Here is a 27,994-nt window from a genome sequence, read left to right on the forward strand (position 1 = left end):
AAAAATAGAGTTACTACATGATCCAGCAATCCCATTCCTGGGCATATACTTGGACAAAACTATAATTCAAAAAGATACCTGCACCTCTATGTTTATAGCAGCGCTATTCACAATAGCCAAGACATGGAAACAACGTAAATGTCCACTGACAGACGAATGGATAAAGAAGATGTGGTACATAAATACAATGGAATATTACTCAGCCATAAAAAAGAACGAAATAATGCCATTTGCAGCAACAAGGAGGCAACTAGAGATTATCATACTAAGTGAAGTAAGTCACAAAGAGAGAGACAAATACCATATGATATCACTTATATGTGGGATCTAAAATATAGCACAAATGAACCTATCTACAAAACAGAAACAGACTCACAGACGTAGAGAACAGACTTGTGGTTGCCAGGGTGGGGGGATGGAGAAGGATGTATTAGGAGTTTGGGGTTGTTACATGCAAACTGTTACATTTAGAATGGATAAACAACAAGGTCCTACTGTATAGCACAGGGAGCTATATCCCATCTCCTGGGATAAACCATAAAGGAAAAGAAAATTTAAAAAAGAATGCATATACATGTATAACTGAGTCACTTAGCTGTACAGCAGAAATTAGCACAACATTGTAAATAAACTATACTTCAATTCAAAAAATTTTAAAAAAGAGAAACCATAAAAGTGCTAGTGGAAAACAAATGGGTAATTATTAATATAATAATCTTTTCATAGGGAAAAACTTTAGGCAGGATACTGAAGACATAATCCATAAAAGTAAAAGATTTGACCACATATACATAAAAAATACATGAATAAGGACTACATAAAGTATTTAAAACTTTAGGGAAAATAAAAACTAAGATAAAACTAAAAAAAACTAATGAAATTCATTAACAACTTAGAAAAAAAACAAAATCACTTTGAAAAAGTATCTGTAACCTAACAAAGGATTAATGTCCTTTATATATAAAGAGCTTACCAATCATTAAGAAAAAAGGAGGGGATTTCCCTGGTGGCACAGTGGTTAAGAATCCTCCTGCAAATGCAGGGGACACGGGTTCGAGCCCTGGTCCGGGAAGATCCCACATGCCGCAGAGTAACTAAGCCCACGGGCCACAACTACTGAGCCCACGGGCCACAACTACTGAAGCCCGCGCGCCTAGAGCCTGTGCTCCACAACAAGAGAAGCCACCGCAATGAGAAGCCTGCGCACCACAACGAAGACCCAATGCAGCCAAAAATTAATTAGTTAATTAATTAATTTTTTTTAAAAAAAGACAAAGGATAATAGCAAAAGGAAAAATAGGGCAAAGGATATGAACAGGCTATTCATAAAACAAAAAGCCAATAAACGTATAAAATATTCATATATATTTATTAATCAAAAAGTCAACAAAAGAAAATCCCTTTTTTAACCTATCAAAATGACAAAAATCTCTAAAACAATACTCAGCATCAGCATGATTTGGAAAGCTGACACATTACCATTGTAGATGTGATTAAATCATTTTCATTAAGAGAAAAAAGTATGCTTGTTAAGAGGGGAAAAAAATGATTCTCCACTTTTAAAAAAAATCCTACAATGATATTAAATTTTATGAGAAACCTAAGATGTTGATAACTGCATCTCAAGTCACTGCTAAGAACTGTAAGCTGGTTACCTGGAAGATAGCTTGCATCCCTGAAGGAGGTAGGCATTCAGATTCCCAGTTGCCGCAAGTAATAGTCCCAGGTATGGAGGGGAAGGCTTCATTGGCCTAGAAGAAAACTCAGGATGGAATTGGACACCGACAAAATAGGGGTGATCTGAAATGAGAATAGTCGTAATGCAATTGAAGCAGATAAATATGAGAAGAGCTTTAAAGGTCTTCTTATCTTTAAATAAGAAAACTCATTAAATGGTAAGATGATTATTTAACTTGTTACCATCATAGCCAGTTATTTTCATGATCCAACTTGGTAGTAGAATTTCAAATTGCAAAACACATCTCACTAATAAGAGATCCAGCATTTTATTTGTGCAAGGTGTTAGAGTGAGCAAAGTTAAGCAAAAGTTTTTGAATGGGAAGATGATCTGCTTTCCCCAAATCTGCCCACTATCTAGACCCTTCACAGACGTACAATGGTTCCATTTCCATGGGTGGGGCCCAGGGCAGGCCACCCCAAAACATGCCTAAATGGCATATTGATTATTTTGAATTAAAGTTACTTAAGACTGAGCCGATGGGGACTTCCCTGGTGGCGCAGTGGTTAAGAATCCGCCTGCCAATGCAGGGGACACGGGTTCGAGCCCTGGTCCGGGAAGATCCCACATGCCACGGAGCAACTAAGCCTGTGTGCCACAACTACTGAGCCTGTGCTCTAGAGCCCGCGAGCCACAGCTACTGAGCCCACGTGCCACAGCTACTGAAGCCCCTGTGCCTAGAGCCCGTGCTCCACAACGAGAAGCCACCGCAATGAGAAGCCTGCGCACTACAACGAAGACCCAACGCAGCCAAAAATAAATAAATGAATTAATTTAAAAAAAAAAAAGATTGAGCTGATGCAAGAGGGACACTTTGACACACACCCCACCTAGTCTCCTGAAAGCAGGAAATAAATCTCTCTTGTGAAAGGTGTACTTCCTGCCTCTGAAGTGGAAGGATACCCTTATCACCAGAGACAGGGAATTTGGGCAGAGAAGCCTATATAAACACATCTTGTGACTTCTTTAATTTACTACCCAAGCCCAAACTTTGTTTAGATTCTTCACTAATTAAGCACCCAAAGCCTAAGTTTCTTTGTCCTGTTAATTCCTCACATATTCATTGTTTCTTTGTCTAAAAAGTATAAAGGCTGCCTGCTTTGGCCACTTCTTAGGCCCCATTTCTATGAGACCTCCGTCTGCACGAGTTAAAATTTGTTTTTCTCCTGCTTATCTGTCTTGGGTCAATTTTATTATTAGTCTAGCCACAAGAACTCAAGAGGGTAGGGGGGAAAGGTCCCCTCCCAGCACCCTGGTATCCTCATACTTAAGGCTAACTGTAAGTCACTCTTTCTCTTAGATGGCTTCAGGCCATTTCCCACAAGGTCTCCTTTCCCAAGGGATGGGTCCCCTGGGAATGCAGCAGATATAACTGCTTTTCTAGTCACAGCTCTGGGCTGGATATTAATCATGGATAGCACCATGAAGCTGAAAAGGCACTCATATTTCAGCCTACACCAACGTATCTCTTGTGATGAAGAGTCTCCAAGTGATAAAAGGATGCCCTTTCAACATGTTAATGGTGGTTATGGCTCAAGGGGTGAGAGTTCAAGATATTTTTATTTTCTCCCTTATATTGATACTTCTCCGTATCGTGTGAACCTTTACAATGAACACATATTTCTTACATTATCAGAGAGCAAATAAAGCTATTACATATTGAGGGTTGTAAGAAGCCCCTATATGAGCAATTCAAGTTCTCCTAGGTGTAATAGGAACAGAAAAGTAGCTTTTCTCAGGTATCTGAAATCCCTTGTTTGGGAATGGTAAAAATTAATGGGCAACATTTCCAAATCTGGGTAGAAATTTTCTAGGATTACAAATTCCTCTCCCCACTCAGAACTCTCAAAAACTATGTTTATTCCCAGATTAGGAAGCAACTCCTAATTAGAGATTGGGCAACTCTCTAATCCCATAATTGCTATAGTCAAAGCATGGTCAGTAGGTATTCCTTACTTTAAAAGTCATTTTAATGGCCATATACATATCAAACTGAAGATGATAAAATACAAGTTTTATAGGAGGAAGTAAATATAACTTTAAATCTTTCAATGAGATGCTTTATCAAGTGATCTGAAAGTCTAGTATGGAATTCAAAATCACAAATCCCCATCACTTACCACTGAAGACCCAAAACTACTGCTCAGTAGTAAGGAAATGATGATTGAATGGCAATGTCCACTCTCTTAAGGTTATCATTTAAAGCTTAACCCTCATCCTAATAAAACAGGTAGCAGGCTAGCAGAGTGTTCTCATCTAATGGTTATGGAACTTTAGAACAGGAAAGGACTTCAGAAGTAGGGTAAATGTCCAAGTATAGACGCAGAAGCCTGGAGAAGCTTTGTCCTGCTCCTGGTCGGCTAGCTGGGGTTTCAGCTTTCATCGTCTGACTACTAGCTCACGCCTCCCTTTGCATCCATGGGGCCAGGTGTGTCCTGTGGCACTCACTGCCCGCTTCAGAAGCTTTGATGTAAGATCACCATTTGTTCCCTTCTGCAAAGGATTGATCTTTCAATTCTCAAACGATGACGATGATGATCCTTCTCCTATTTTGAGTCTTCTTTATAAAATAGTGGCAGTATCAGATAGTAGTTTTTCACGTTTGTTTTAATTTTTACTCCTTACTTAACTAAAGAAAAGTTGGAAACCCGAAAAAAAATAATAAAGCTTTGCTATACAAAATGGTAGCCCCTGGCCACAGGTGACCATTTAATAAACTCATTCAAATTAACTGAGCACATTTCAAGTGCTAAATAGCCACAAACAGCTAGTGGCTACCATATTGAACAGGGCAGAATACTCCATTATTGCAGCAGATTCTACTGGACAGCTCTGAATCCAGAAAAATCCAGTGTAGAAACCCTCTACATCATATCCAAGAAGAAGCCTCCTTGAATTAGAAGGACATTCAGGTATGAAAGCTTGGTGAGAGGAATGCCACCTTCTCCCAGGAAAGTGTCCCCTCAAGAAGAGAAGAAGAGAAACCATCTGCCCTTAGAAAAGAAAACAATGCCGCTTTAAATTAAAGATGTGATGAATCTTGCAGCACAGCATCTAGGGATGTCTCTGAAAGAAGCCGACAATAATTGTGTTTTTGTACCACTAGAGACAGAAGCTGAGCAACGGATCGCGTCATAGCCAGGGAAAGAATATTTGAATGAATGGATCGTTGCTCTTAATCACTTTACCCAAAAAATCCAATATGAGGAAAGAGACTAAAAACTTTTCATTTTGATGATGTTCTATCAGTCAGACAAAGTATCTTTTAAATAATGCTCTTAATTGCTTTGAAACAAATTCTGACATTATACTAATCTCAAGCTTTGTTGTTCCTTTTAGAACTCCTTCAGGAATGTAGTGATTCATGGATGTGATAAGGGTAGCTAAGATCAAAATCTTCTGGGAAATTTTCCTTAATAAAATGAATTCCCTTGCAGCCAGCTTTTTAAAAATTGCAAGGTTTTACAGCAGGTCTCATTTCCTTTCCAACCCACATGAAATTTGAAAGTGTCAATGGGAAACTAAATCCTTGCGATGAAGAAGCTTCTAAGTGTTTGCTGGTAATAATGAGAGACAGGAGAATTAAAGAGAATAAGTACTTGAACAAAGTAAACAAATAGTAATTTGCATAAGAAATTTCTCTGCCCTCTCACATGCCAGACTTAAGAGACTTCAACACCAAACAGTGATCCACACTATAAAAATTGTAAATGATGGGCATTTCCATCACAAGGACTACAGAAAATACATCCTCATATTCTAATTTAAAACTTCAGGCATGGAGTGATAATCTTAAGTGGAATGTCCAATGAAAACAAGAAGAACAATACAATCCCACAGAGGTGGTGGCAGAAGGAGGCTCCAACCTGGTTTAGCTCCAGCCCCGGCAGTGACTGGCTGGATGGCCCTGGCAGGTTGCTTAACCTCTCTGCACTCGGGTCTCCTTCTCCATAAAGTAGGAATAACATCACCTGCCTTGTAAGTTACACAAGGCACGTAGAGTCCCTAGCAAGGGGTCTGGTGAGAAGCATCTAGTGAGTGCACACTCAATGTCCACTGCTTGCCTTCTTTCTGGGTCTGGGTAACATGCTACAGTGGTCAAAGAAGCCTTTCCCAACTTCAGTACTCCTCCCTGCTCGGGACTTCTGAAGTACCTGAACAGTTGAGAGACAGAAAAGGAAAGGGACAGAGAAAAGGAATTTGAAGTAGAAGAACAGTGACATGGACTAAAATGGAAAAGACAGTAGGAAAGTTAGAAGAAGAGTAAGTAGTTCGGGTTATCTGGAGCCTAAAGTATACAGATTGGAAAAGGCAGGTTCTAGAAAATGATGCTACCATTTTTAGAGTATCCTGTACACACTAAGCATTCAATAATGAGGATGGTTTATCCAACAAATTATTGTCACATGTGCTGCACAGTCAGTCACCAGTAGTGAGGAGGGCACTGGGCCATTCTTCCTCAGAGGAGGGAGAAAGCAGAGTGCTACTCAACAGTGGGCTGTCTGACTTTCCCAGAGCGTCTAACCCAGAAGCTGCAACAAGAGACACCCCAGGAAGGGGGCAAGGACACTAGGAGGCGTACTACTGGTAGATCTGGTAGGCTCCGAACACTACGTCATTTTATGGCAGGTTCAATCTAATAGGCCCCAAAATGATTAGTATTATAAGCACTCTAGTTTTTCATGTACTTTATATTTAGTGCATATTATTTCTATTTAGCTGCATATTTATTTCAAAGGAGAGAGGAAAAGAAAGAGAGCAAATAAAATGGGTCTCAAGTTATATCTTTGTATGCTTACGGTCGACAAAGAGACATTAGCTCACCACAATCACCACAAAAATTTTCAAAAATGAAGAGCCCACTTACTTGCTAGTTCAATGATTTCCATCCTCTCCCCGTCGACATCCTGACCTACAAAACTTAAGTCATTCTGCTCAAGTTGGTTGATCAGGTTAGGATTCACCTGGGAAAACAAGAAATTAAGTGTCTTTGGACAGCAGAGCAATACAGACATATCAGCTTATGAAAATGTCCTCCACCAACTGGGTGGATTTTCCATTTCGGTGATGCTCTAACTAGGAGTTAATTTCTATTTATATTCAAATCTCAAAGCCTATTTTTAAATTCATGATGAACCTGAGAAATAGTTGAATCACAGCCCTTAAATTTGGGAGGCCCACCTTCTATTGTCCAAAGATGAGTTTCAAAAAGTAGGACTGTGAGACTACCTCAAACTAAAAACTTTCTACACAGCGAAGGAAACCATCATCAAAACAAAAAGGCGGGGAACTCCCTGGCAGTCCAGTGGTTAGGACTCCACACTTCCACTGCAGGGGGCACGGGTTCAATCCCTGGTTGGGGAACTAAGGTCCCGCAAGCCACGCAGCATGGCCAAAACAAACAAACAAACAAACAAAACAAGGCAACCTACTGAAGAGGAGAAGATATTTGCAAATCACATATCTGATAAGGGGCTAATATCCAAAATATATAAGGAACTCATACACCTCAACACCAAAAAAAAAAGGGCAGAGGATCTGAATAGACCTTTTTCCAAAGAAGACATACAGATGGCCAAAAGGTACATGAAAAGATACTCAACATCACTAATTATCAAGAAAATGTAAATCAAAACCACAATGAGCTATCACCTCATATCTGTTAGAAAGGCTATCATCAAAAATACAAGGAATAACAAATGTGGGAAAGGATGTAGAGAAAAGTTCTACAATGCTGGTGGGACTGTAAATTGGTACAGCCACTAAGGAAAACAGTATGGAGACTCCTCAAAAAATTAAGAGTAGAACTACCATATGACCTAGCTATTCCACTTCTGGGTACTTATCCAAAGAACATGAAAACACTAATTCAGAAAGATATATGCACACTATGTTCATTGCAGCATTATTTACAATAGCCACGTTAAAAAAGAACTAAATCATGCCATTTGCAACAATATGGATGGACCTTGAGGCTATTATGCTAAGTGAAATAAATCAAAGAAAGACAAATATGATTTCACTCATATGTTGAATCTAAAACAAAACAAAGGCTTCCCTGGTGGCACAGTGGTTAAGAATCCACCTGCCAATGCAGAGGACAGGGGTTCAAGCCCTGGTACAGGAAGATCCCACATGCCACGGAGCCACTAAGCCTGTGAGCCACAACTACTGAGCCTGCGCCCTAGAGCCCACGAGCCACAACTACTGAATCCCGCGTGCCTAGAGCCCGTGCTCCGCAACAAGAGAAGCCACCGCAATGAGAAGCCCACGCACCGCAATGAAGAGCAGCCCCCTCTCGCCTCAACTAGAGAAAGCCCACGTGCAGCAATGAAGACCCAATGCAGCCAAAAAACATGAATAAATAAATTTTAAAAATATATATTTAAAACAAAACAAAACCAACCAACAAACAAAATAAAACAAAAACAACTCACAGAGAACAGATTAGTGGTGACAAGCAGGGAAGGGGGTTGGGGGGTGGGCAAAATGGGTGAAGGGGATCAACTGCATGATAATGGATGGTAACTAGACTTCTGGTGGTGATCACCCTGTAGGGTATACAGATGTTGAACTACAATGCTGTACACCTGAAAGTTAATAATAATAATAATAAATAATATAATAAAAAATAAATAATTTTTATAACAAAAAAAAGTAGGACTGTGACACAGATATCTGTCTTGAAACCTTGAGACTAGCTATTGATAGCTGTCCCTTTATTTGCCTCTTCCCTTGAGTTATGTGTAATTAACTCTCTCTCCCTAAATCACAAATCTGATTGAGGATTGAAACTATCTTATTTCCCTTGCGACTAAACCAAAAGCTTTCTTTATATATAGTTACATAAATGCTCTAAAGAGAAGCTTGGAACCACTTTTCTACCAAAACACTGGTTTATAGATGACAACTTGATGACCTGGCTCATGGCCCCTTCCCTCACTCATCTCATCAGCGGCCCTTTCCCAAACTTTTCAGCCTCTCCTTCACAGAAAGTGCTTCCTCATCAAAAATCAAAGTGGTGTCCCACCTGTCCTTCTCAATCTTAACCTCATATGCTTTTATTTCATTTTTAACATTAGGCTAGGTCTCATAATTTGTAATTATTTTTCCTTTTTTAACAGCTTTATTGAAATATAATTCACATACCAGGACTTCCCTGGTGACGCAGTGGTTAAGAACCCGCCTGCCAATACAGGGGACACGGGTTCGATCCCTGGTCTGGGAAGATCCCACATGCCGCGGAGCAACTAAGCCCATGTGCCACAACTACTGAGCCCGTGCACCACAACTACTGAAGCCCGTGTGCCTAGAGCCCGTGCTCCGCAACAAGAGAAGCCACTGCAATGAGAAGCCCGTGCACTGCAACGAAGAGTAGCCCCCGCTCACCGCAACTAGAGAAAGCCCGCACGCAGCAACGAAGACCCAAAGCAGCCAAAAATTAAAAACAAACAAAATACCCTATACTTCTAACCATCATCCCCCAATTCCCTTATCACTGCACGCACGCACACACACACACACACCCAACTCTAGGCAACCACCAATCTCTATTCAATTTCTTTAGATTTGCCTATTCTGGGTATTTCATGTTAATGGACTCATACGATATGTGGTCTTTTGTGACTGGCTTCTTTAACTTCACATAATGTTTTCTAGGTTCATCTGTGTTGTAGCACGCATCAATACTTCAGTTCTTTTTATTGTCAATTTTTACTGTCATTTTATGGATATACCACATTTTATTTATCCATTCATCAGTTGACGGACATTTGGGTTGTTTCTACTTTTTTGGCTACTATGAATAATGCTGCAATGAACATTCGTGTACAAGTTGTGTGTGGACATATGTTTTAATTTCTCTTGGGAAATTAAATATACCTAGGGATGGAATTACTGGGTCATATGGTAACTCTGTTTAACCTTTTGAGGAACTACCAGATGATTTTCCAATGTGGCTGCACCATTTTACATTCCCACCAACAGTGTATGAGAGTTCCAATTACTCCACATCCTCACCAATATTTATTATTTTCCATGTTTTTTTTTTTAAATTTATTTATTTTTGGCTACGTTGGGTCTTCGTTGCTGTGCGCAGGCTTTCTCTAGTTGCGGCAAGCGGGAGCTACTCCTCGTTGCGGTGCATGGGCTTCTCATTGTGGTGGCTTCTCTTGTTGCAGAGCACAGGCTCCAGGCGCACAGGCTTCAGTAGTTGTGGTGCACGGGCTTCAGTAGTTGTGGCTTGCAGGCTCTAGAGCACAGGCTCAGTAGTTGTGGCGCATGGGCTTAGTTGCTCCGCAGCATGTGGGATCTTCCTGGACCAGGGCTCGAACCTGTGTCCCCTGCATTGGCAGGGGGACTCTCAACCTCTGCACCACCAGGGAAGCTCTATTTTCCATGTTTTGATTATAGTCACCCGAGTGGGTGTCAAGTGGTATCTCTTTATGGTTTTGATTTGCATTTCCCTGATGACAAATGATGTTGGATATCTCTTCATTTTCTTATTGGTCATTCATATATCTTTTTTTGAGAAATGTCTCTTCAGATCTTTTGCCATTATTTATTATTGAGTTGTACGAATTCTTTATATATTCTAGACACAAGTACTTTGTCCAACATATGACTCAATCTGTAATTATTTCATCTGTTAATTTTTGTCCTCTCCAATTAGAACGGAAACTCCCTAAGAGGAGGGAGACCATGTGTGTCTTTCCCCCTCTCATCTCCAGTACATATGAGATGCAAAATAAGTATGAAGGAATGAATGGCCACACCATCACGTGCATAGTAGTTCTTACAACTTCTAGTTACCACTTAGGCAAAGCAGCTCAATAAGTTTTGTCCCGCCAGTTGACCCAGTTCCCAACGGAAATAAGACCAAAAATGGCCTACACTCAGCAAATTATGTTCCCTAATTGTAGTGACACTATTGGTAGCCTACCTGGCATTGACTCCCACTTGTCCTCCCTCAAAACAGAACCCTGGGCTTGTTCTGGTATCTACTCCACCCGCATATGGCCCATGGGACTCCATCTTCCCCATTCTAGAAGATGGTCCTAATTGGTCTAAGCCAAACATGATAAACCCATCCCTCTTGGCAGATGAATGATGCAAGAATCCAGGTTTAAGCCTGGTTCAGCACTGCCCTGGCAATGGTTACTGGTTCACAAGTGGGCAGGTAATCTAAATTGACCCAATCAGGTCTAGGAGAGATGCATGTTGCCTCACTTGCCACTGGCAGCCATCTTACAACTATGCGGGAGACCAGCCTAAGGACAAGGCAGACACACAGAAAAGGGTAGGGCCAAGGGACTCCTAGACAGAGCAAGAGCCCTGACTGTACCATGCCTGGAGCCCGCCAAGCCTCTGGACTACCTATTACCTGAGATAACAAATTTCCTTATTGCTTAGGCTGGTTTCAGTGAATAATGAGCAGGAATTTTGACTCTTCACAGTCAAAAGTATTGTAACTGGTACACCAATTAATCCCTGTACAGACAATTTGAATTTTGGGGAATGTAGGCTTCTCATGTGGCAATCTCAACAATAACTCCTCTTAATCATGCGACACTAAGCTTCCAAGAGGCTCCCAAACCAAGAGTCCATCATGTGATACCCAGAGACACATCCCTATCCCGAGAGGCATTTGGTTCAGAAGATGCAAGTACCCTTTTCCCAACTCTGCCAAAATAAAGGGCAGGAGGTTCAGGATAAGGATAACAACTTTATCTCGGTCTAAGAGACAGCAGTTAGGTAACGGAGAGTCCTGAAATGTCCCATGTGCAGATACTTAAAGATTTTGCCTTTGGAAAGCCAAGACCAGAGTCTCCCCGCCCCTACCCGCCTCCTCTGGGAAATCTGGCACTTCTCCCCTGAGCCCTATGGACACCAGGCTGGACAGCTTCTCCAGAGGCCCGCTTGTGATCACTGGGGCGCCTCACACTAAGCATCTATATTCCACAGTAATTCAGTGTGACAGCCATACCTCATACCGATGTCTGTGTCTTTCTTCTATGAAAGGAACGTCACCATAAAGTTTCCCTGCAAAGATATGAAAGTGAAATGAATACTGTAGTAATCAGCTTTGGAACCACATTCATGGCATCTGTGTGGGGGAAATCTCTTTGATCTCTATCGGTCTATCAGACGCCTAAAAATGAAGCAGACTCTAGATAGTAATCTCGATTTTCTTTTCTTATAGGACAGCCATAGCTTCTTTGAAACCCTGAAGCAATTCTCAAGTAAGCCATCAGCAGTGCACAGAGGGAAGCCCACCATGGACTCCAGCAGAGGCCCTCCTTTCATACGCCTGCCTGCAGAACAGAGAGCCCCAGTGACATCTGCACCATCACCATTGCGCAGATACACAGCGGGGCTCATGTTACAAAAGAAGAAAATGAAACCAAGAGAAGGGAAACGAAACCAAAGGACCTGCCCAAAGCCCCGCCCCGCTGGCCATGCCATCCTGTCTGGAGCCCAGGCCTCCACACTCCCGGCCCAACGCTTTCTCCACTACACCAGCCGCCTCTACTTTCGCATGGTACTGGCCACACTGGTTTACACCCCACCTTAAAAATATGCCTATCCTTTGACTAAAATTTGACCTCTAAGAATTTACCCCAGAAAACAGAAACGAGGACAGAGATGTAACCACAAAGATGTGACCTGCTGCCTTATTAGCAGAGGACAACCGGAAACCAGCATCGCCTCAGGAATGGAGGGCTGCTGGCAGGAATGAGAGCACATCTCCACCCACAGTTCTCAACCAGGGGTGCGTGGCAGAGAATCACACGCGCGGCTGCTTGGACAGGCCCGTGTCGCAGCGGGGGCCGCAGCCCAGGGTAGCATCTCGGGCACAGCCTGTCTGGCGATGGACACGGGGGCCAGTGGGACGCCCAGTGACCCCAGTGTGAGGTGGAGAGGAGCGGGGTCTGTCACCAGACACCTCTCAACAACATAGGGCCCATCGGGCACGTGGAGAAGCAGGATGGCCAAGTGGGTCACAGCACTGGAGCAGGCACAGGGGCCGACGACTATTCCCTCCGCACCAGCTCTCAGCACGCAGACCCCAGGCTCACAGCCAGGGGACGGAAAGACCCGCCAACAGCGCTGGAACACATCGCCGAACCTCAGCAGAATCATGAGCAGGGCTCAAGTCCACAGGCAGGGGACTGCCAGACTCTCCAAGGTGTCATCAGGCTGCGGAACAGGATGTTTCAACCAAGAGACCGAATGTCTCACATCCCGCTTGAGCTTTTTTTCTTTTTGGCTGTGTTGGGTATTCGTTTCTGTGCAAGGGCTTTCTCTAGTTGCGGCAAGCGGGGGCCACTCTTCATTGCGGTGCGCGGGCCTCTCACTATCGCGGCCTCTCTTGTTGCGGCACACAGGCTTCAGATGCGCAGGCTCAGTAGTTGTGGCTCACGGGCCTAGTCGCTCCGCGGCATGTGGGATCTTCCCAGACCAGGGCTCGAACCCGTGTCCCCTGCATTGGCAGGCAGATTCTCAACCACTGCACCACCAGGGAAGACCCCCGCTTGAGCTTTTGACTTGGATAAAGAAAACGCAAACTGGCTGTATTCTCTATGACTCAGTGTGATCAATTATCATGACTGAACTTCTACTTGCAATGCTGTGCATACAAACTGAGTTCCCTGGTGACGATGTCAATGACAGTGAGTATTTAGGTATGTGCCTTAGAAGAAAAATGGGCATAGTGGGGGCAGGGAGCTCCTTTGAGAGAACTCCAACATGCCACTGCCAGGGGGTCATTCAAGACAGAGCCCTTTGTACTCAAACTATAGGTTCATAAAAATTAAAGAACATATGGAAGACGATAGCACAATAATGCCCAGTTGCAAAAAATGGAAACACTTATACCATGAAGTTACAAGAAAAAGCAGTTGAAACATCTGGACCTAACTTTGAGAGGATTCTGATTCTCCTCTGACCTCTAACTTTGTCACTGATCTTTTCCTCCTAGAGTCCAAAGTGTCTTCTCTCCTTCCTTCATTAGGACAGATGACTAAGCAAATCCAATAACAGAGCCTGCCAATACTAACAGAGATGGCGAGGAAAATGGCAAAAACCTCCAAATTAGGATATAAGTAATTATATTGAGGAATTATATCTGAGTCATCGGGACTAGCAGGATATTGCACGAACTTTTGAACCTGCGTGGCTTGTGCCTGCTGCCTGGCTTAAGGCAAACTTTGTGTTTGCTATGAAATCCCAGAAGTGACAGGAAGAGGGGAGGTATAGTGACTCTGGAGCCAGAATGCCGGGCTTTAAATTCCACTATACCATGTAATGGATGTGTGGCTTCGGCAAATTACTGTACCTCTCTGCCTCAGCTTCCTCATCTGTAAAATGGGGGTGATGACAGTCTCTATTTCATAGCGTTGTTGTGAGGACTGAATAAATCAAAACATGTGAAACACTTAAAACAGTAAGTAAACCATGTGATTGGTATAGTTATCTCTAGACTATGAAATCCAAACAGAAAGAATGGAAGCTAGAACATAAGTTCTACAAGATAATAGACAAGATAGGGACCCATCCCCTCAATTCTTGAGACCAGTGTCTAGCACATAAGCAGGTACTCGATACATATTTGTTTAATGAATGAAGCATATATATGGGGCGGGGGGGGGGGGTACATGGTACACGATGAAACATGTTTTCAGAACTTTGGAAATGCTGTTTTGTGCACTCAAAATCTTTCTTAATCACTGACAAATCTATCAAGAATGAATTCATGAAATTAATCCATTGCCATATCCATGAAAAAAGAAAAAAAATTAAATTTCCATTAAACTATATGTTGAGAATCAACTCAGAATGTTACCAGGTGAAAACACCTTAAAATCAAAAACTAAGGGGCTTCCCTGGTGGCGCAGTGGTTGAGAATCTGCCTGCCAATGCAGGGGACACGGGTTCGAGCCCTGGTCTCGGAAGATCCCACGTGCTGCGGAGCAACTAGGCCCATGAGCCACAACTACCGAGCCTGCACGTCTGGAGACTGTGCCCCGCAACAAGAGAGGCCGCGACAGTGAAAGGCCCGCGCACCGCAATGAAGAGTGGCCCCCGCTTGCCGCAACTAGAGAAAGCCCTCGCACAGAAACGAAGACCCAACACAGCCAAAAATAAATAAATACATAAATAAATTTATTAAAAAAAAAAAAATCAAAAACTAAGAATTCTCACTGCAGTGCTGCCCTGGCACCAGGAATTCTGATTTCCATGCTCTCAGGAGAGCGCCCAGGCACGTGGGTTTTTACAAAGCACCGAGTGACTCCCTGTGCATTCCTCGTCAGTAACCACTGAGCCACAGTGTCACTGAACGTGCTGTAGGGGGGACAATCAATGACAAGCGAGATGCTGGATGCTGCTGGACGCAGAGTGTATCCAGGTGCGGACTGAAAAGACTAAGGGGTAGATATGCCATGTTGTTAGAAGTGCTTCTCTGGACAGATCTATTGAGCACACATGCCACGTGGTAAGCCTAGGCACAGGGGGACATCCTCAACAATGACAAAGTGACATGGTCTTCCTTCCTGTCCTAGTCTTTTTGGAGACAAAATAAAATGCAACAGAGATTAACTGCACATAAGCTTAATGTTCACTTAAGAAGCAAGTAGCAGCAAAGCTTTAGAGAAAGACACCTGATAAGGTCTTAGGACCTACAAAATACTCTCAGTGTAGGCAGCAAGACACCAACAATGCATATAATAGCATCGTCAGAAACAAAAACCCTGCCGAATTACACCTTCTCCTTCTCTAATTCGCTACTGGGTAGATTCTGTCTCATATATAATATATATTTAACCCACTAACGGTCCTGCCAATCCCCACCCTCCTGTTAATAATCCTAGCGTCTGAACCTGCACCTTTCTCTTTCCTTTTCAGAGCAAAAATTTCCCCCACAAAAAGCTATACAAGCTAAAAGGTGGAAACAACCCAAATGTCCATGGACAGGTGAATGGATAAACAAAAATGGTCTATACATGCAATGGAATATTATGCAGCCTTAAAAAGGAAGGAAACCCTGACACATGCTACCATATGGATGAACCTTAAGGACTTTATGCTAAATGAAATAAGTCAGCCAGAAAAAGCAAATGCTACATAACTCCACATATATGAGGCACCCAGGGTCATCAAATTCTTGGAGAGAGAAAGCAGAATGGTGGTTTCCAGGGGCTGGGGGCAAGAGGAATCAGGAGTTGTCGTTTAATGGGTAAGATGCCTTAGTTTTGCAAGATGAAAAAGTTCTGGAGATCAGCTGCACAACAATGTGAATATACTTAACACTTCTGAATTGTACACATAGAAATGGTTAAGATCATAAATTTTATGTTACGTGTATTTTACCACTAAAATTTTAAAAAGTAAAAGGTAAACAGCCCCATTCTTGCTCCCACCACTCCCTCTTCCTCTGACTCCCTTTTTATCCAACACCCCCATCCCCACCCTTTGCAACCCAGCTTTCATTCCTGTCATTTTACTGAACTGCTCTCTAAAACCCAGCAGATCTGTCCTCAGTGAGGACCGGAGTAACGCCCCCACCCCCCATCTGTAACCTCTGCTCCTCTCTGGACTCCCTTTGCCCCGCCTCCCTGATCTGCGGCCTCTACTGGGGACAGCTGCCCAAGCTTACACCCTCCCTTCCTCTCCCACCTTCACTCCCCGGGAAGCTGTCAGCCATATGCTCCCATTCTACACCTCCCGATCCTTACCTTTCACCCGGCCTCCACATTTCCTATTTCCAGGGGGCCAGAAGAAATCACCCGTAGTGTGCAATAAAGCTAAAATCACTACCTGATGGGCTTCATTACCTCTCTCTCAGAAGACCTGCTGTGCTTTTGCACAAATATCTTTTAACTGCTGTACCAGTGTCTTAATTTGACTCACTTTTAAGACTGCCCAGAACCTTGCCCTGTACTAATTAGGTATTACAGGAGCTAAAGCTCTCTTTGTATGTGCAAGGATTTGCTGGTGTTTGTCTAGAGATCCCAAGAGGCTGCCCAGAGTGCAGATTTTTGGTGTATTTGGCTTGCATAGTGTCGGCAGACACACAGTTTTTAATTTTTAAATAAGTTGCCAACATTTAAAAATCAGAAGATTTCTCGTAAAACTCTATTTCCAGATTCTCTTAAAAATTTAGAAGACTGGCAACAGTGAATCCACAGTCCTTCATGCAACTATCAGCTGTAGCAGTTACTCCTTTGATGGGTCAAGTGCTTGTCAATTTGCCCCAGGCCCCACCATTCCCTATGGCCTCTCTAACTCTGAGGCCTACTGTAACTGCCATTGATTGTTGAGCTTAAGCCATGGCATTTCTCACACTTGGCCGTGTAACTCGTTCACATTCCCAACCGGGGCCTACTGGCCCAGCTGCTCAGTCCAAGGTTGATTCAGTGTCCTTCCTCAAGCCAAGCACCCGATTTCAACTGGCTTTCAGAAGCCGGGGTGGGCTCTTCACTCCCTGTTCTCCTCCACAAGACACTCCTCCTGAAACCTGCGGAAGCCTGTCTTGGGGCTTTCAGTGCGAGGAGGCTCAGCTCTGGGGGCTGTTTGGGGGTTTCTGTCCCCTCTTTGATTAAGGTCCAGCCATTTGGCAGAGTGAGGTGGTCAGGAGTTCAGGCTCTGAAATCAGCTCAGTGACTTTCTAACAAGTGACTTCACCATGCTGCGACACGGTTCTCGCGTGCAAAATGCGGCTGGCTGCCAGGGGTGTTGACAGGCATAACTGAAAAGATGCCCATCGTGTCCTAGTGACCGATACTTGGAAAGTGCACGGTCCGGTATCTTTCTCCTTCTCCATTTTTTAATTCTGGATTTTAGCAGATCATTCCTTTAATTTTTAGAAAACATCTCATTTCTTTTAAGTATCTAAACTCCTCCCCTTACCCTAATTTTATTTTTCATGCTCTGCTTTTATCTCAATTTTCTATTATGAAAATGCTAACTTTCTAGTTTAAAAATGCTAGTCCTTCCCTTTAACCCTACACTGCAGGGTCACATGCTTTTCCATTGCTTGTATCTCCTTTTATTCCCACCCACCCCCCCTTTTAGTATTCTCATCGTATTTTTTTAAACTCTTTTCTTAGATTTTCTGCATTCTTCTGCTAGACCACATTAGCAGGTTGGGGAGCCAGGAAACCAGAACGGAGGGGCTTGAGAGAACCTGCAAGACAAAGGGGCTGCCTGCCCCCCACCCCTCGGCTCACCTCTCCTCCCCACCCACTGGCCCCGTGAGAGCCCATTCTTAACACAGGCCACTAACTGAAGTTTACCCCGAGCTCTGAGAGAATCACAGGTCAATACAATAAACCCTCCCCATTCACGATCCTAGCATCGCACTGGAATAGTGCTTTCCTGTGCCAGGCACTGTTCTAAGGACCCACGTGCATAGCTGATTTAGCCCTCACAAGGCCCCCACAAGGTAGCAGCTCTTCTGATGTCCATTTTCTAGATGCAGAACTGAGGGTGAGCAGCTACACAGCCAGCGACTGAGAGCTGGGGATGGGGCGGTGTGACTCCAGGGGCTGGGTTGTAACCACTTCCCGAGTTCTCACAGATGAAGTGCTCAGGACAGAGCTGGTCCAGTAAGGGGGACATAAATGCTTTAACACCTTACAATTAAAGGAGCTATGTCCCAGACCTGTGAGCCCCCATATCCACGAATACACTTTGCTGGGAAAGCCCCAGCAAAAGGCAAGAAGCAGCCGGGGAGAGAGGGAGCCCCACTGTGGGCTGTCCATGGGGAGGCGGGGAGGCTGGCCCACTCCTCTCCCGAGGCCCACCACGCTCCTTTCAAACTCCTATCTCAGCGCAACATGTTACCATGGCACGGACTTTCTGGGTCCCTAACTCCCTGGTGATCTCTTTCAAACTGTTTTATAAATCACCTCATTAACCCAGCCAAGGTTTTTTGTGTGGCGTGGTTTTTTCCTCAGACTTCCTAACAATCTAATCACACAAGGAACTAGAAGCTGTTTTTGTCTATCAACGCTTGGATAAGAGATAAGAAAGCAAAAGCAGTTTTTCTAGCCTGAAAATTTCTTCCCCTTATCCGCCTGTCTTTCAGTTCTTTCAAATTTGAGATTAAACCACTCTGCATTTCCAATGCCATGAATTTTACCCAGATTCTTAATACAGGGACTCACTCAATACCTTCCTAATTGGCCTCTTGCCTCTGTTCTCTCAAAACAAAAACCTCTTTCTCTTACAGCAAAGCAGAACCAAGCCTTTCAGTCAAGTCCTTCTCCTTATTATGAGGAAATGCAGACAAGGTCCCCAAAAGGAATTAAGTCTTTTCCTGAACTATTCAATTTTCACCTGCTGCGTCCAGACAGCTTCGCTGGCCTCCTGCAGCCTAGACTCTGCCACACTCACTAGCAGCTGGCGTCACCCTGAGGAGCTCTTCCCAGCCTCCTCTGCCAGCTGACGTCTGCCAGCATCAACTCATTGTCCCCATGTCGTCTGCCCTGAGGATGAGGGTCATGTCAGAACTCTGATGGGAAATCACCAGGACCTGGTCTCCAGCTGTGCGCACTGCACAGCAGGGGGCTCTTAATTCCTTCCAATACGTCATGCTGCATCCGCCGCCACTGGAACAGACACCCCTGGAGGGCAAAACAACATCCACTCGCCTTTAACGACCCCACAGCGCAGCCCCACTGTGCTCAGGGGCTGGCCCTCTCCCTCCTCTGCTTCCCCGAGTGCCTCCTCCGCACCCTCCCGGCTTCCAACCCTGTGCATTCCTCTGATTCTAAAGGCAAGGGTGCTGGTTTGGAGGGCAGAGTCACGCGGATCGCATACACAGTTTGGGACTGCTTTCAACTGGGTTTACTCTAGCGTTCCTACCAGCGCACACCCACACCAGACTCTGCAGTATTCAAACACGCTACCTGAATGGTCCCAATAATGTGTTCCTGCTGCTGGGTGGCAGTTCGGTTTAAAGACCACACTTGGCACAGACAAAACAGGCTTCTTTTCCTGGATGTCTTAGCAACATACTTGGGACCTGACCAAAAAAATTAAGCCAGGGACCTGTAATATTTTGACACACTATCCAACAAGCTGTCAGCTGTCCCCTGAATGAGCTCTGAACCTTGTCTGTATTGCTTTGTACTTCACTATGTTCCCAGCTCTCACACTCAGTTGAGAGCCACAAGCAAAACAATAAAGTTTCTGAAGTCTTAAAACCCTCTCATACCAAAGTTCCTCGGTGCTCTCCCTGGCTCCCCTCTCACCCGAGCCTGACCCCGTCCATCTCTAGCCACACCTCAATCTAGATTTCTCACTCTTCAAAGCACCCCATTTAAGACTTAACTGCTAATGTAAAATAGATAGCTAGTGGGAAGCAGCCGCATAGCACAGGGAGATCAGCTTGGTGCTTTGTGACCACCTAGAGGGGTGGGATAGGGCGGGTGGGAGGGAGGGAGACGCAAGAGGGAAGAGATATGGGAACATATTGTATGTGTATAACTGATTCACTTTGTTATAAAGCAGAAACTAACACACCATTGTAAAGCAATTATACTCCAATAAAGATGTTTTAAAAAAAAAAAAAGACTTAACTGCTTTGTACCATATCCCCCTGCTTTTCAAAAGTCATCTATCTAATGGGTTAATCAACCAAGTAATGGTATCACTATAAGTAGACAAGTCCTACCATCTACATTCCCAGATAAAATGTGTGTGGTTTTTAAACTGAGGTATAATTTACATGCAATAAAATATACACATCTGAAGTGTTTGACAAGTTTCACAATCCTGAAATGTGTGTTTAAAGAGTCACGTTTTGGACAGTGATCGTATAACGGTGGGCTGTGGAGCCAAGGCCACGGGTTCCAGTAGAAGACCAAAAACAATGCGAGAAGCGCAGCCGAGGCCTGTCCCCCCACCCACCCGTGGCGAGCTGTTCCACCTGTGGGCCCTCCGCTTGCTCAGGTGAACAGCACAAAGGCTGGACCAAATGGCTTCTGAAAGCTGTCTTGGCCTTATTCTGTCACTAAATAGGGTATTTAGGCAGGCAAGTGGACAAGCGGGGAGATGTCCTTGAACGATCCCCAGGAGGGTAGCAGCTTTGCGGCCTTGGCCTCTTGCTTCGTTCAGCCTGTGCTTCTTTTGTTTAGACGAGGGTTCTGTAAGCCGTGGCAACCCCGAGGCAGAACAGGATTCCCCTGTCTTTGTTCAGCTCTCGAACTAAGAATGGTTTTTACATTTTCAGATGGTTAAAAAAAAACAAAAGAAAAATAATGTTTCATGATGCATGAAAATTACATGAAATTCACATTTCAGTGTCCATAAATAAAGGTTCATTGGAACACAACCATGCTCATTCACTTGCATATTTGCCTATGGCTGCTTTCACGCTACAACACAGAGTTGAATAGTTGCATCAAAGACCATATGGCTCCAAAATTGAAAATATTTACTATCTGGCCCTTTACAGAAAAAGCTTACCAACCCTTGCTTTAGACCATCTAGGTAAGAGACTCTGGGCTGGTATAACTCTCTCTTCCCATATTAAGTGCTGGTGGAGACTTCAGACATGGGTGGTATACAAACAAGTAAATCAACATCTGGAAAGGGGAAATTTCCACTTTGTAGAAATGAAAAGAAATGCAAATTAAAGTACAATAATACAAGGCCCTTTTTGTTCTTGTTAATAGAGCAAGAAGAAAAGTAATAAAAATATTAGCAAAAAGACTAGAGAAAGCAAGGACACGACAGTACAGTTAACATCATTATGAACTGGTTCACCTTTTCTTTCAAACAATCCAGCAGAATTATCAGTTATAAAAGTGTTCGTACCCTTTGACATAATAGTCTGACTCCTGGAAATCTATCCTAAAGAAACAATCAAAAGAACAAAAGAACACTGGGTCAAAATGTTCACATCAGCATTTTTCTAACAAAATGACAGAAACAACCTGAAATGCTTAACAACTGGAAATGAATCAGTATATTATGGTTCCTTAACTCAATTAAATATATGTCCAAATAATAGACATGAAGACTAAATACATGAAAAAGTTTGCTACTGTAAAAGACTATATAAAAACTAAGAATGATAGGGACTTCCCTGGTGGACCCGTGGTTAAGACTCCACACTTCCACTGCAGGGGGCCCGGGGTTCAATCCCCGTTCGGGAAACTAAGATCCCACATGTCACATGGTGTGGCAAAAAAAAAAAAACAACTAAGGTTAATAAAGTTTAGAAAAGACCATGAAAACTTAAAAAGAAAAAGTTTAGAAAAAAAAGAAATGGAGTACTGACACATGCTATATTGTACACATACGTTTAAACATTATGCTAAATGAAAGAAGCCAAACACAAATGCCAGAGATCATACCATTCTATCTATATGAAATATTCAGAATAGGCAAAACTATAGATTAAGGTAATGGGCTTGGGGCTGGAGGGGGTGGTGGTGATACCTAAAGGGAACAGGGTTTCTTTTTTTTTTTTTTTTTTTAATTTATTTAATTTATTTATTTATTTTTGGCTGCATTGGGTCCTCGTTGCTGCACGCGGGCTCTCTCTAGTTGCAGCAAGGGGGGGCCTCTCTTCGCTGCGGTGCGCAGGCCCCCCACCGCGGCGGCCTCACCCGTTGCAGAGCACGGGCTCCGGGCACGCAGGCCTCAGCAGTTGTGGCACGCGGGCTCTAGAGCACAGGCTCAGCAGCCGCGGCGCACAGGCTTAGTTGCTCCGCAGCATGTGGGATCTTCCCGGACCCGGGCTTGAACCTGTGTCCCCTGCATTGGCAGGCGGATTCTCAACCACTGAGCCACCAGGGAAGCCCCAGGGTTTCTTTTTGAGGTGATAAAAATGTTCAAAACTTGACTGTGGTGATGGTTGCATAACTCTGTGAGTTGTACACTTTTAACAGATGAATTGTATGGTATGTAAATTACATCTTAATAGAGCTGTTTAAAATTTTTTTCAAGGCAGGCAAAAGATATTAATCAAGCAACAAACTTTGGTGTTATGTTTAAGATTCATAAAAATCATCAATGCTACTTTTATGTCTACTGTAAAGAAAAACAAATCCTAAATCAGTCTTTTTTCCATCAAGACAGGTAAAAATTTTAAATATATTGAATACAAAGCTCTTTTTAAAAAGCTTAGTACGATTATATCTGAATCTTTTACAGTAGATACAATTTTAAAAAATGAAATTTCTCACTAACCATTTTTGCCTCTTAGACCACTATTTGAACAAAGTTTCAAAGTATTTAGAAACATCCGAAAGCCAAAGAATTGCTGCTAATACCCACAAAGAGAAAAAATTCTTATATTCTTAAAGAAAAAGTCACTTAAAGAACACTGGCTTCTGACCCAGAGAGAGTAGGGAAATATGTGCACTTTAAAACTTTTCCTTTTTAAATTTCCTTCTTGCTAGGAAGCTTTATACTCCTTAGAAGCTGTTTATCAGCCTTAAAGGAGAAGCTCATATTTCTAGTCTTATTCTTCTTTGAGTGAAGAAGGCATTTTTCTAAGGTATTCTTATAGCTTCACAGGAACGATGCTGGACGCCCGAGATACCTGGGTTCCCTCCTCTGCATCCGGCCCGGGGACGGGCGGGGTGGGGGGCGGAGGGGGGAAGGTGAGCAGCGCTGGCATCTGTCCTGGCCACTGCTGTATCTCCAGAATCGAGCACAGTGCATATGGCGCAGAGCAGGCACTGAGATATATTTATCAAATTGAATTAAGGGCTTTGGGGTTACATTAAAGTTATTCTCATATCATATGTTAATCTATGGAAAAAAAGTTCCACAGAAATTAGAATAACCTTATCGGGAGTAGAAGATCAGCAAATATCAGACAGTGAAGCACATCATATTTTCCTTACCCCATGCTGGAGCTACTCAGGGAACAGAGAAATAGACTTCTGAGACATAACTGCCCCCCTTCTCAAGAAGTTCAAAAATTAGTGGCTCAAAGCAGTCAGACATGAAACAGTTAAACAGGGAGCCGGTTTCAATGCAGTGGAGAAAACAGTGGATTGGAAAGAACTGAGCTGGGATCAGGGCTGTCCTGGTGCAGGGTCATCCCCAGGAGCATTGGTAAAGCACAAAGCAGCCCACTGGCCAGGGTGTGGTGGAGGGCAAATGAGAAGGGGCATCCATGTGTGTTCTACCAACCTTTTCAGGGAGAGGAATGGGGAAGCAGGAGGACCAGCGAGTGCAGAGGCAGGGAAGGGGCGAGAGGGACGGGACGGGACGGGAGAGCTCCAGGAGGGCTGTGGCCAGGCACAGCCATGCAAATGATACCTGCCATGTTATAAAACAAATGATTTGAGAAACTTACTTAATATTGAATTTTCAGTTTTGAAAACAGTTCTTCTTATTCCCAGCCTCATCGTTCCTCCCAAGTTGCCAGGGTTGTGTTCCGGCATATCAATCACCTTAGAAAACAAAACAAGTCCGGTTTTGCCATCTTGTAAAAACATTATTTCCCACATTTCAAGCTTTACTTTTAGGGGATGCTCACTGGGTAAGGATGTCCCTTAAACAATAAAATCCGATCGTTCCTTCCAATTTTCCTATTCAAACACAGTCATGCTTTTATACACTCCTCACAGTATGCTGCCTTTTCGTCTCTGCTTCTCATCTTTCATTCAAATCACAGGTAAAAAATTTATCAGGAGCATCTTTATAACCTCCCTCCTGTCATTACTCAAACTGTCAGTTCCAGGCAATGTTCACACTTCAAGTTCTGACCTTCTGGGACCTTCCGCTTTGGTCTTCACATCCCTTATAATAACAACCCTCTCCCACCGCCCACTCCATTCCCTAAAGATTTTCCATAAGCAAATCTGTCCATTTTGGAAAAGGATACCAAAAGTACAGTCATCCCTCAGTGTCCAGGGGGACAGGTTCCAGGACCCCCGTGGATAACAAAATCCTTGGATGCTCCAATCCCTTATGTAAAATGGCATAATACAGTCAGCTATTGGTATCTGCAGATGCCGAACCCATGGATACGGAGAGCCGACTGTACTTATTTGCAGAAAATCATTTAGAAGGATTCCTTTTTTTTTTTTGGCCGTGCCATGTGGCAAGCAGGATCTTAGTTCCCCAACCAGGAATAGAACCTGTGCCCCCTGCAGTGGAAGCATGGAGTCTTTAACCACTGGACCACCAGGGAAGCCCCCTAGAAGGGTTACTCTTATAAAAGAAATTTTAAAAATATATATATATATATATAATCCATTCTACCACATTCCACAGGTAGAAACCTAAGTGCCACCCTGGATCTCTCCCTCTCCCTCATCTCCAATGTGTCAAGTCCTATCCACTTACCAGCTCCAGACTTCCTGCATCCATCCACAGCTCCCACCACCACCCAAACCACAGCCCCTCACCCAGACTGCGGCCAGAGCTCACCAACTAGACACGCCCCACATTCACATGTCCCCCCAACCCTGAGCACTGCAGGCAGAGCGGTCGTGGTGTTTCTCCTGCTTGAAATCCTTGACTGCCTGGTACTGGCCCAACCTAGCCCTTCAGCCTCACTTCCCGTGACTTTCCCCTCCTACCCTGAGCTCTGGTCACTGAGCCTTCCTTCAGTTCCTCAAGTGCATCTTCCTTCCTCCCACCATGGAGACTTTGAACATCTCCCACTCCCCTACCCTCTTTTCCTAAATTAATCCATCCTTAACCTTAAGATCTTAGCTCAACTATCCAACGTGAGCTTCCCCGGGAGCTGATATTACCAGGCACCATAGCCTAGTCGGGGTCCTCTATCAACACGCTCCCCGTCACCGTGCTCCCCTCCGTTTGTGTGTAGAGTGCTTTGTGCACTAGACTGTGAATCGCTAAGAGCTGGGGCACTTTTTGCTTTTACCATCGCATTCCCAGCCCCTAGCACACATGGAACTGGCATCTGGTATGCACTGAATGAATGCATGGATGATTGAATGAACTCAGACCAAATAATTTCAGATTTATCTTTAGGATTAATTCACAGAAATGCAGACATGTGATTTTTATGAAAAGCCTGTTCTTGTTAGTCAATGGTCTATTTTCACAATTCTGTTCACTACAATCTCATGGTTTTATTTCATCTTTAAGTTGTTAGAACAGACTACAGTTGGGTGAGTTAACCTGTTCTAATGGAATTGCTCAAGTTTCCTCTCATAAAACCTTTCTTTCTTTGTTTTTTCTATACCCTAACTGCCACATGTTGCTCTACAGGAATCCTTGACAACTGGAATTTTCCAAGAACTTGTATGATCTTATCAGTGCTCCAGAAGAACTTTCTGAGCCATTTGAACCCTGTGGCCCTGGTACACTCTAAGAGTCACTGAGGGGAAGGGGTGGAGAAAAAACTTGACTACACCCCTTGGCAGATGGAGTGCTCGGTTCTGAAGTGCTCTTGGCCTTGGCATGTCTTTCCTATCTTCTTGGGTCGGCTAATTACGGCTAGATTAAGTATTACAGGAGTGAGGTGAGGAGAGGGCATCAGCTTCCAGTTCAGAAAGCTGAGCTGCTTAGCTTTCAGCCCCTTGGGTATTTTCTAGGAAAGGACAGATAAGACTACACTACCTGCCACAGACTCATAAGAAGTCCTAGGTTGATTCACAGCTTCAATTTCTGCTTCAGTTGAAGATAACCTGAACCCTTTAGGAAGACCACAGCAATAAACTCCCCTGGTTTCTTCTTATAAGTGTATTGTGATGCTTCAAGTCAGCCTTACTTCCTGCACTGGGTTTTTCCACTCAGGAAGAGTCTTTTAATGTAGTTTGTTCAGTTATTGGCATGTTTGGAATTCAAGGAATGTTCTGGTATAAACCACTGAGAATGGAGTCAAATGACCCAACTAAGAACAGGAATCCTCCCTTACTGCTTACTTGGGTTGAATCTGACAAACACAAGGCCAGAAAATATTTCCAAAAGAAATATTTCCAAAAGCTAAATGCAGTGGGCACAGGGCTGCCTAAGGATCTTAAATAATCCTCCAACATAGAGGGAAGTCTGGAAATTCCTGAAAGAGCAATATGAGAACATTATTTAGAAACATGAAGGTAAATATCAGGAGAAACAGCTATAAGAGTTGAGTTTGGTAGACAGGAGGTGAGGATTACTGAATTTTTTCATTATAGGCCTTTTGGAAATGTTGGCTTTTTTGGTGGGGGGGGAATTGTTGAACACAGTATTACTTTAATGAAAATACAAATTGAAGGCCCAAATAGTGAAATATATTGTGTAGGCCTTCCACTAGGGTATTAGTTCACATTATCCCTGCTGTTTTCAAAAGCAATAAATAAGACCTTCTCCTGATATGATAGCACAGAAAGAAATCCCAAGGTGTAACTGCCACGGTGACCCTCCATTTAAAATACGCTCCCATAGAAACCACTGGAGAGGCAAAGAAAACGTTAGACAAAAGATGGGGGAGCAGATGGAAGTAGCTTTCCAACTCTGAATGATGCCCTGAACAGCAGTGAAAGGAGAAAAGCAGAACAAGAACTGACAGGGGGCTTCATCCAGGGATGCACATCACACACTCAGTGGAAGAACGTCCAGGCCAGGAAGACCTTCAAGATGGCAGAAGAGTAAGACATGGAGATCACCTTCCTCCCCACAAATACATCAGAGATACATCTACATGTGGAACAACACCTACAGAACACCTACTGAACGCTGGCAGAAGACCTCAGACCTCCCAACAGGCAAGAAACTCCCCACGTACCTGGGTAGGGCAAAAGAAAAAAGAAATAACAGACACAAAAGAATAGGGACGGGACCTGCACCAGTGGGAGGGAGCCGTGAAGCAGGAAAGGTTTCCACACACTAGGAAGCCCCTTCACTGGCAGAAACGGCAGGTGGCTGGGGGAAGCTTCGGAGCCACGGAGGAGAGCGCAGCAACAGGGGTGCGGAGGGCAAAGCCGAGAGATTCCCGCAAAGAGGATCGGTGCCGACCAGCACTCACCAGCCCGAATGGCTTGTCTGCTCACCCGCCAGGACGGGTGGGGGCTGGGAGCTGAGGCTCGGGCTTCGGTACGATCCCAGGGAGAGGACTGGGGTTGGCTGCGTGAACACAGCCTGAAAGGGGCTAGTGCGCCACGGCTAGCCGGGAGGGAGTCTAGGGAAAAGTCTGGAGCTGCCTAAGGGGCAAGAGACCATTGTTTCTGGGTGCGCAAGGAAAGGGGATTCAGAGCACTGCCTAAACGAGCTCCAGAGACAGGTGTGAGCTGCGTCTATCAGTGTGGACACCAGAGACGGGCATGAGACGCT

At 43.9% G+C, this 27,994-nt stretch overlaps 1 protein-coding gene across 10 annotated transcripts in view; it reads right to left on the minus strand.

The window, feature by feature from the left end:
• The window catches only part of CTPS2 (CTP synthase 2), a 117,862-nt gene that overhangs the window by 13,606 nt on the left and 76,262 nt on the right, over positions 1–27,994 (minus strand). For 9 of the 10 annotated variants that reach the window (XM_059910926.1, XM_059910925.1, XM_059910923.1 and 6 more), the window contains 4 exons: positions 24,063–24,159; positions 11,724–11,779; positions 6,606–6,702; positions 1,656–1,800 (listed from right to left, as the gene is read on the minus strand). In XM_059910926.1, coding sequence (XP_059766909.1) covers positions 1,656–1,800; positions 6,606–6,702; positions 11,724–11,779; positions 24,063–24,159 — 395 coding nt within the window. Of the gene's footprint in view, positions 1–1,655; positions 1,801–6,605; positions 6,703–11,723; positions 11,780–24,062; positions 24,160–27,994 lie in introns of those variants that run through there. The other variant, XM_059910922.1, reaches the window with a different exon arrangement.

This window comes from Balaenoptera ricei, chromosome X, assembly GCF_028023285.1.
Source record: "Balaenoptera ricei isolate mBalRic1 chromosome X, mBalRic1.hap2, whole genome shotgun sequence".
NCBI classification, from domain to species: domain Eukaryota; kingdom Metazoa; phylum Chordata; class Mammalia; order Artiodactyla; family Balaenopteridae; genus Balaenoptera; species Balaenoptera ricei.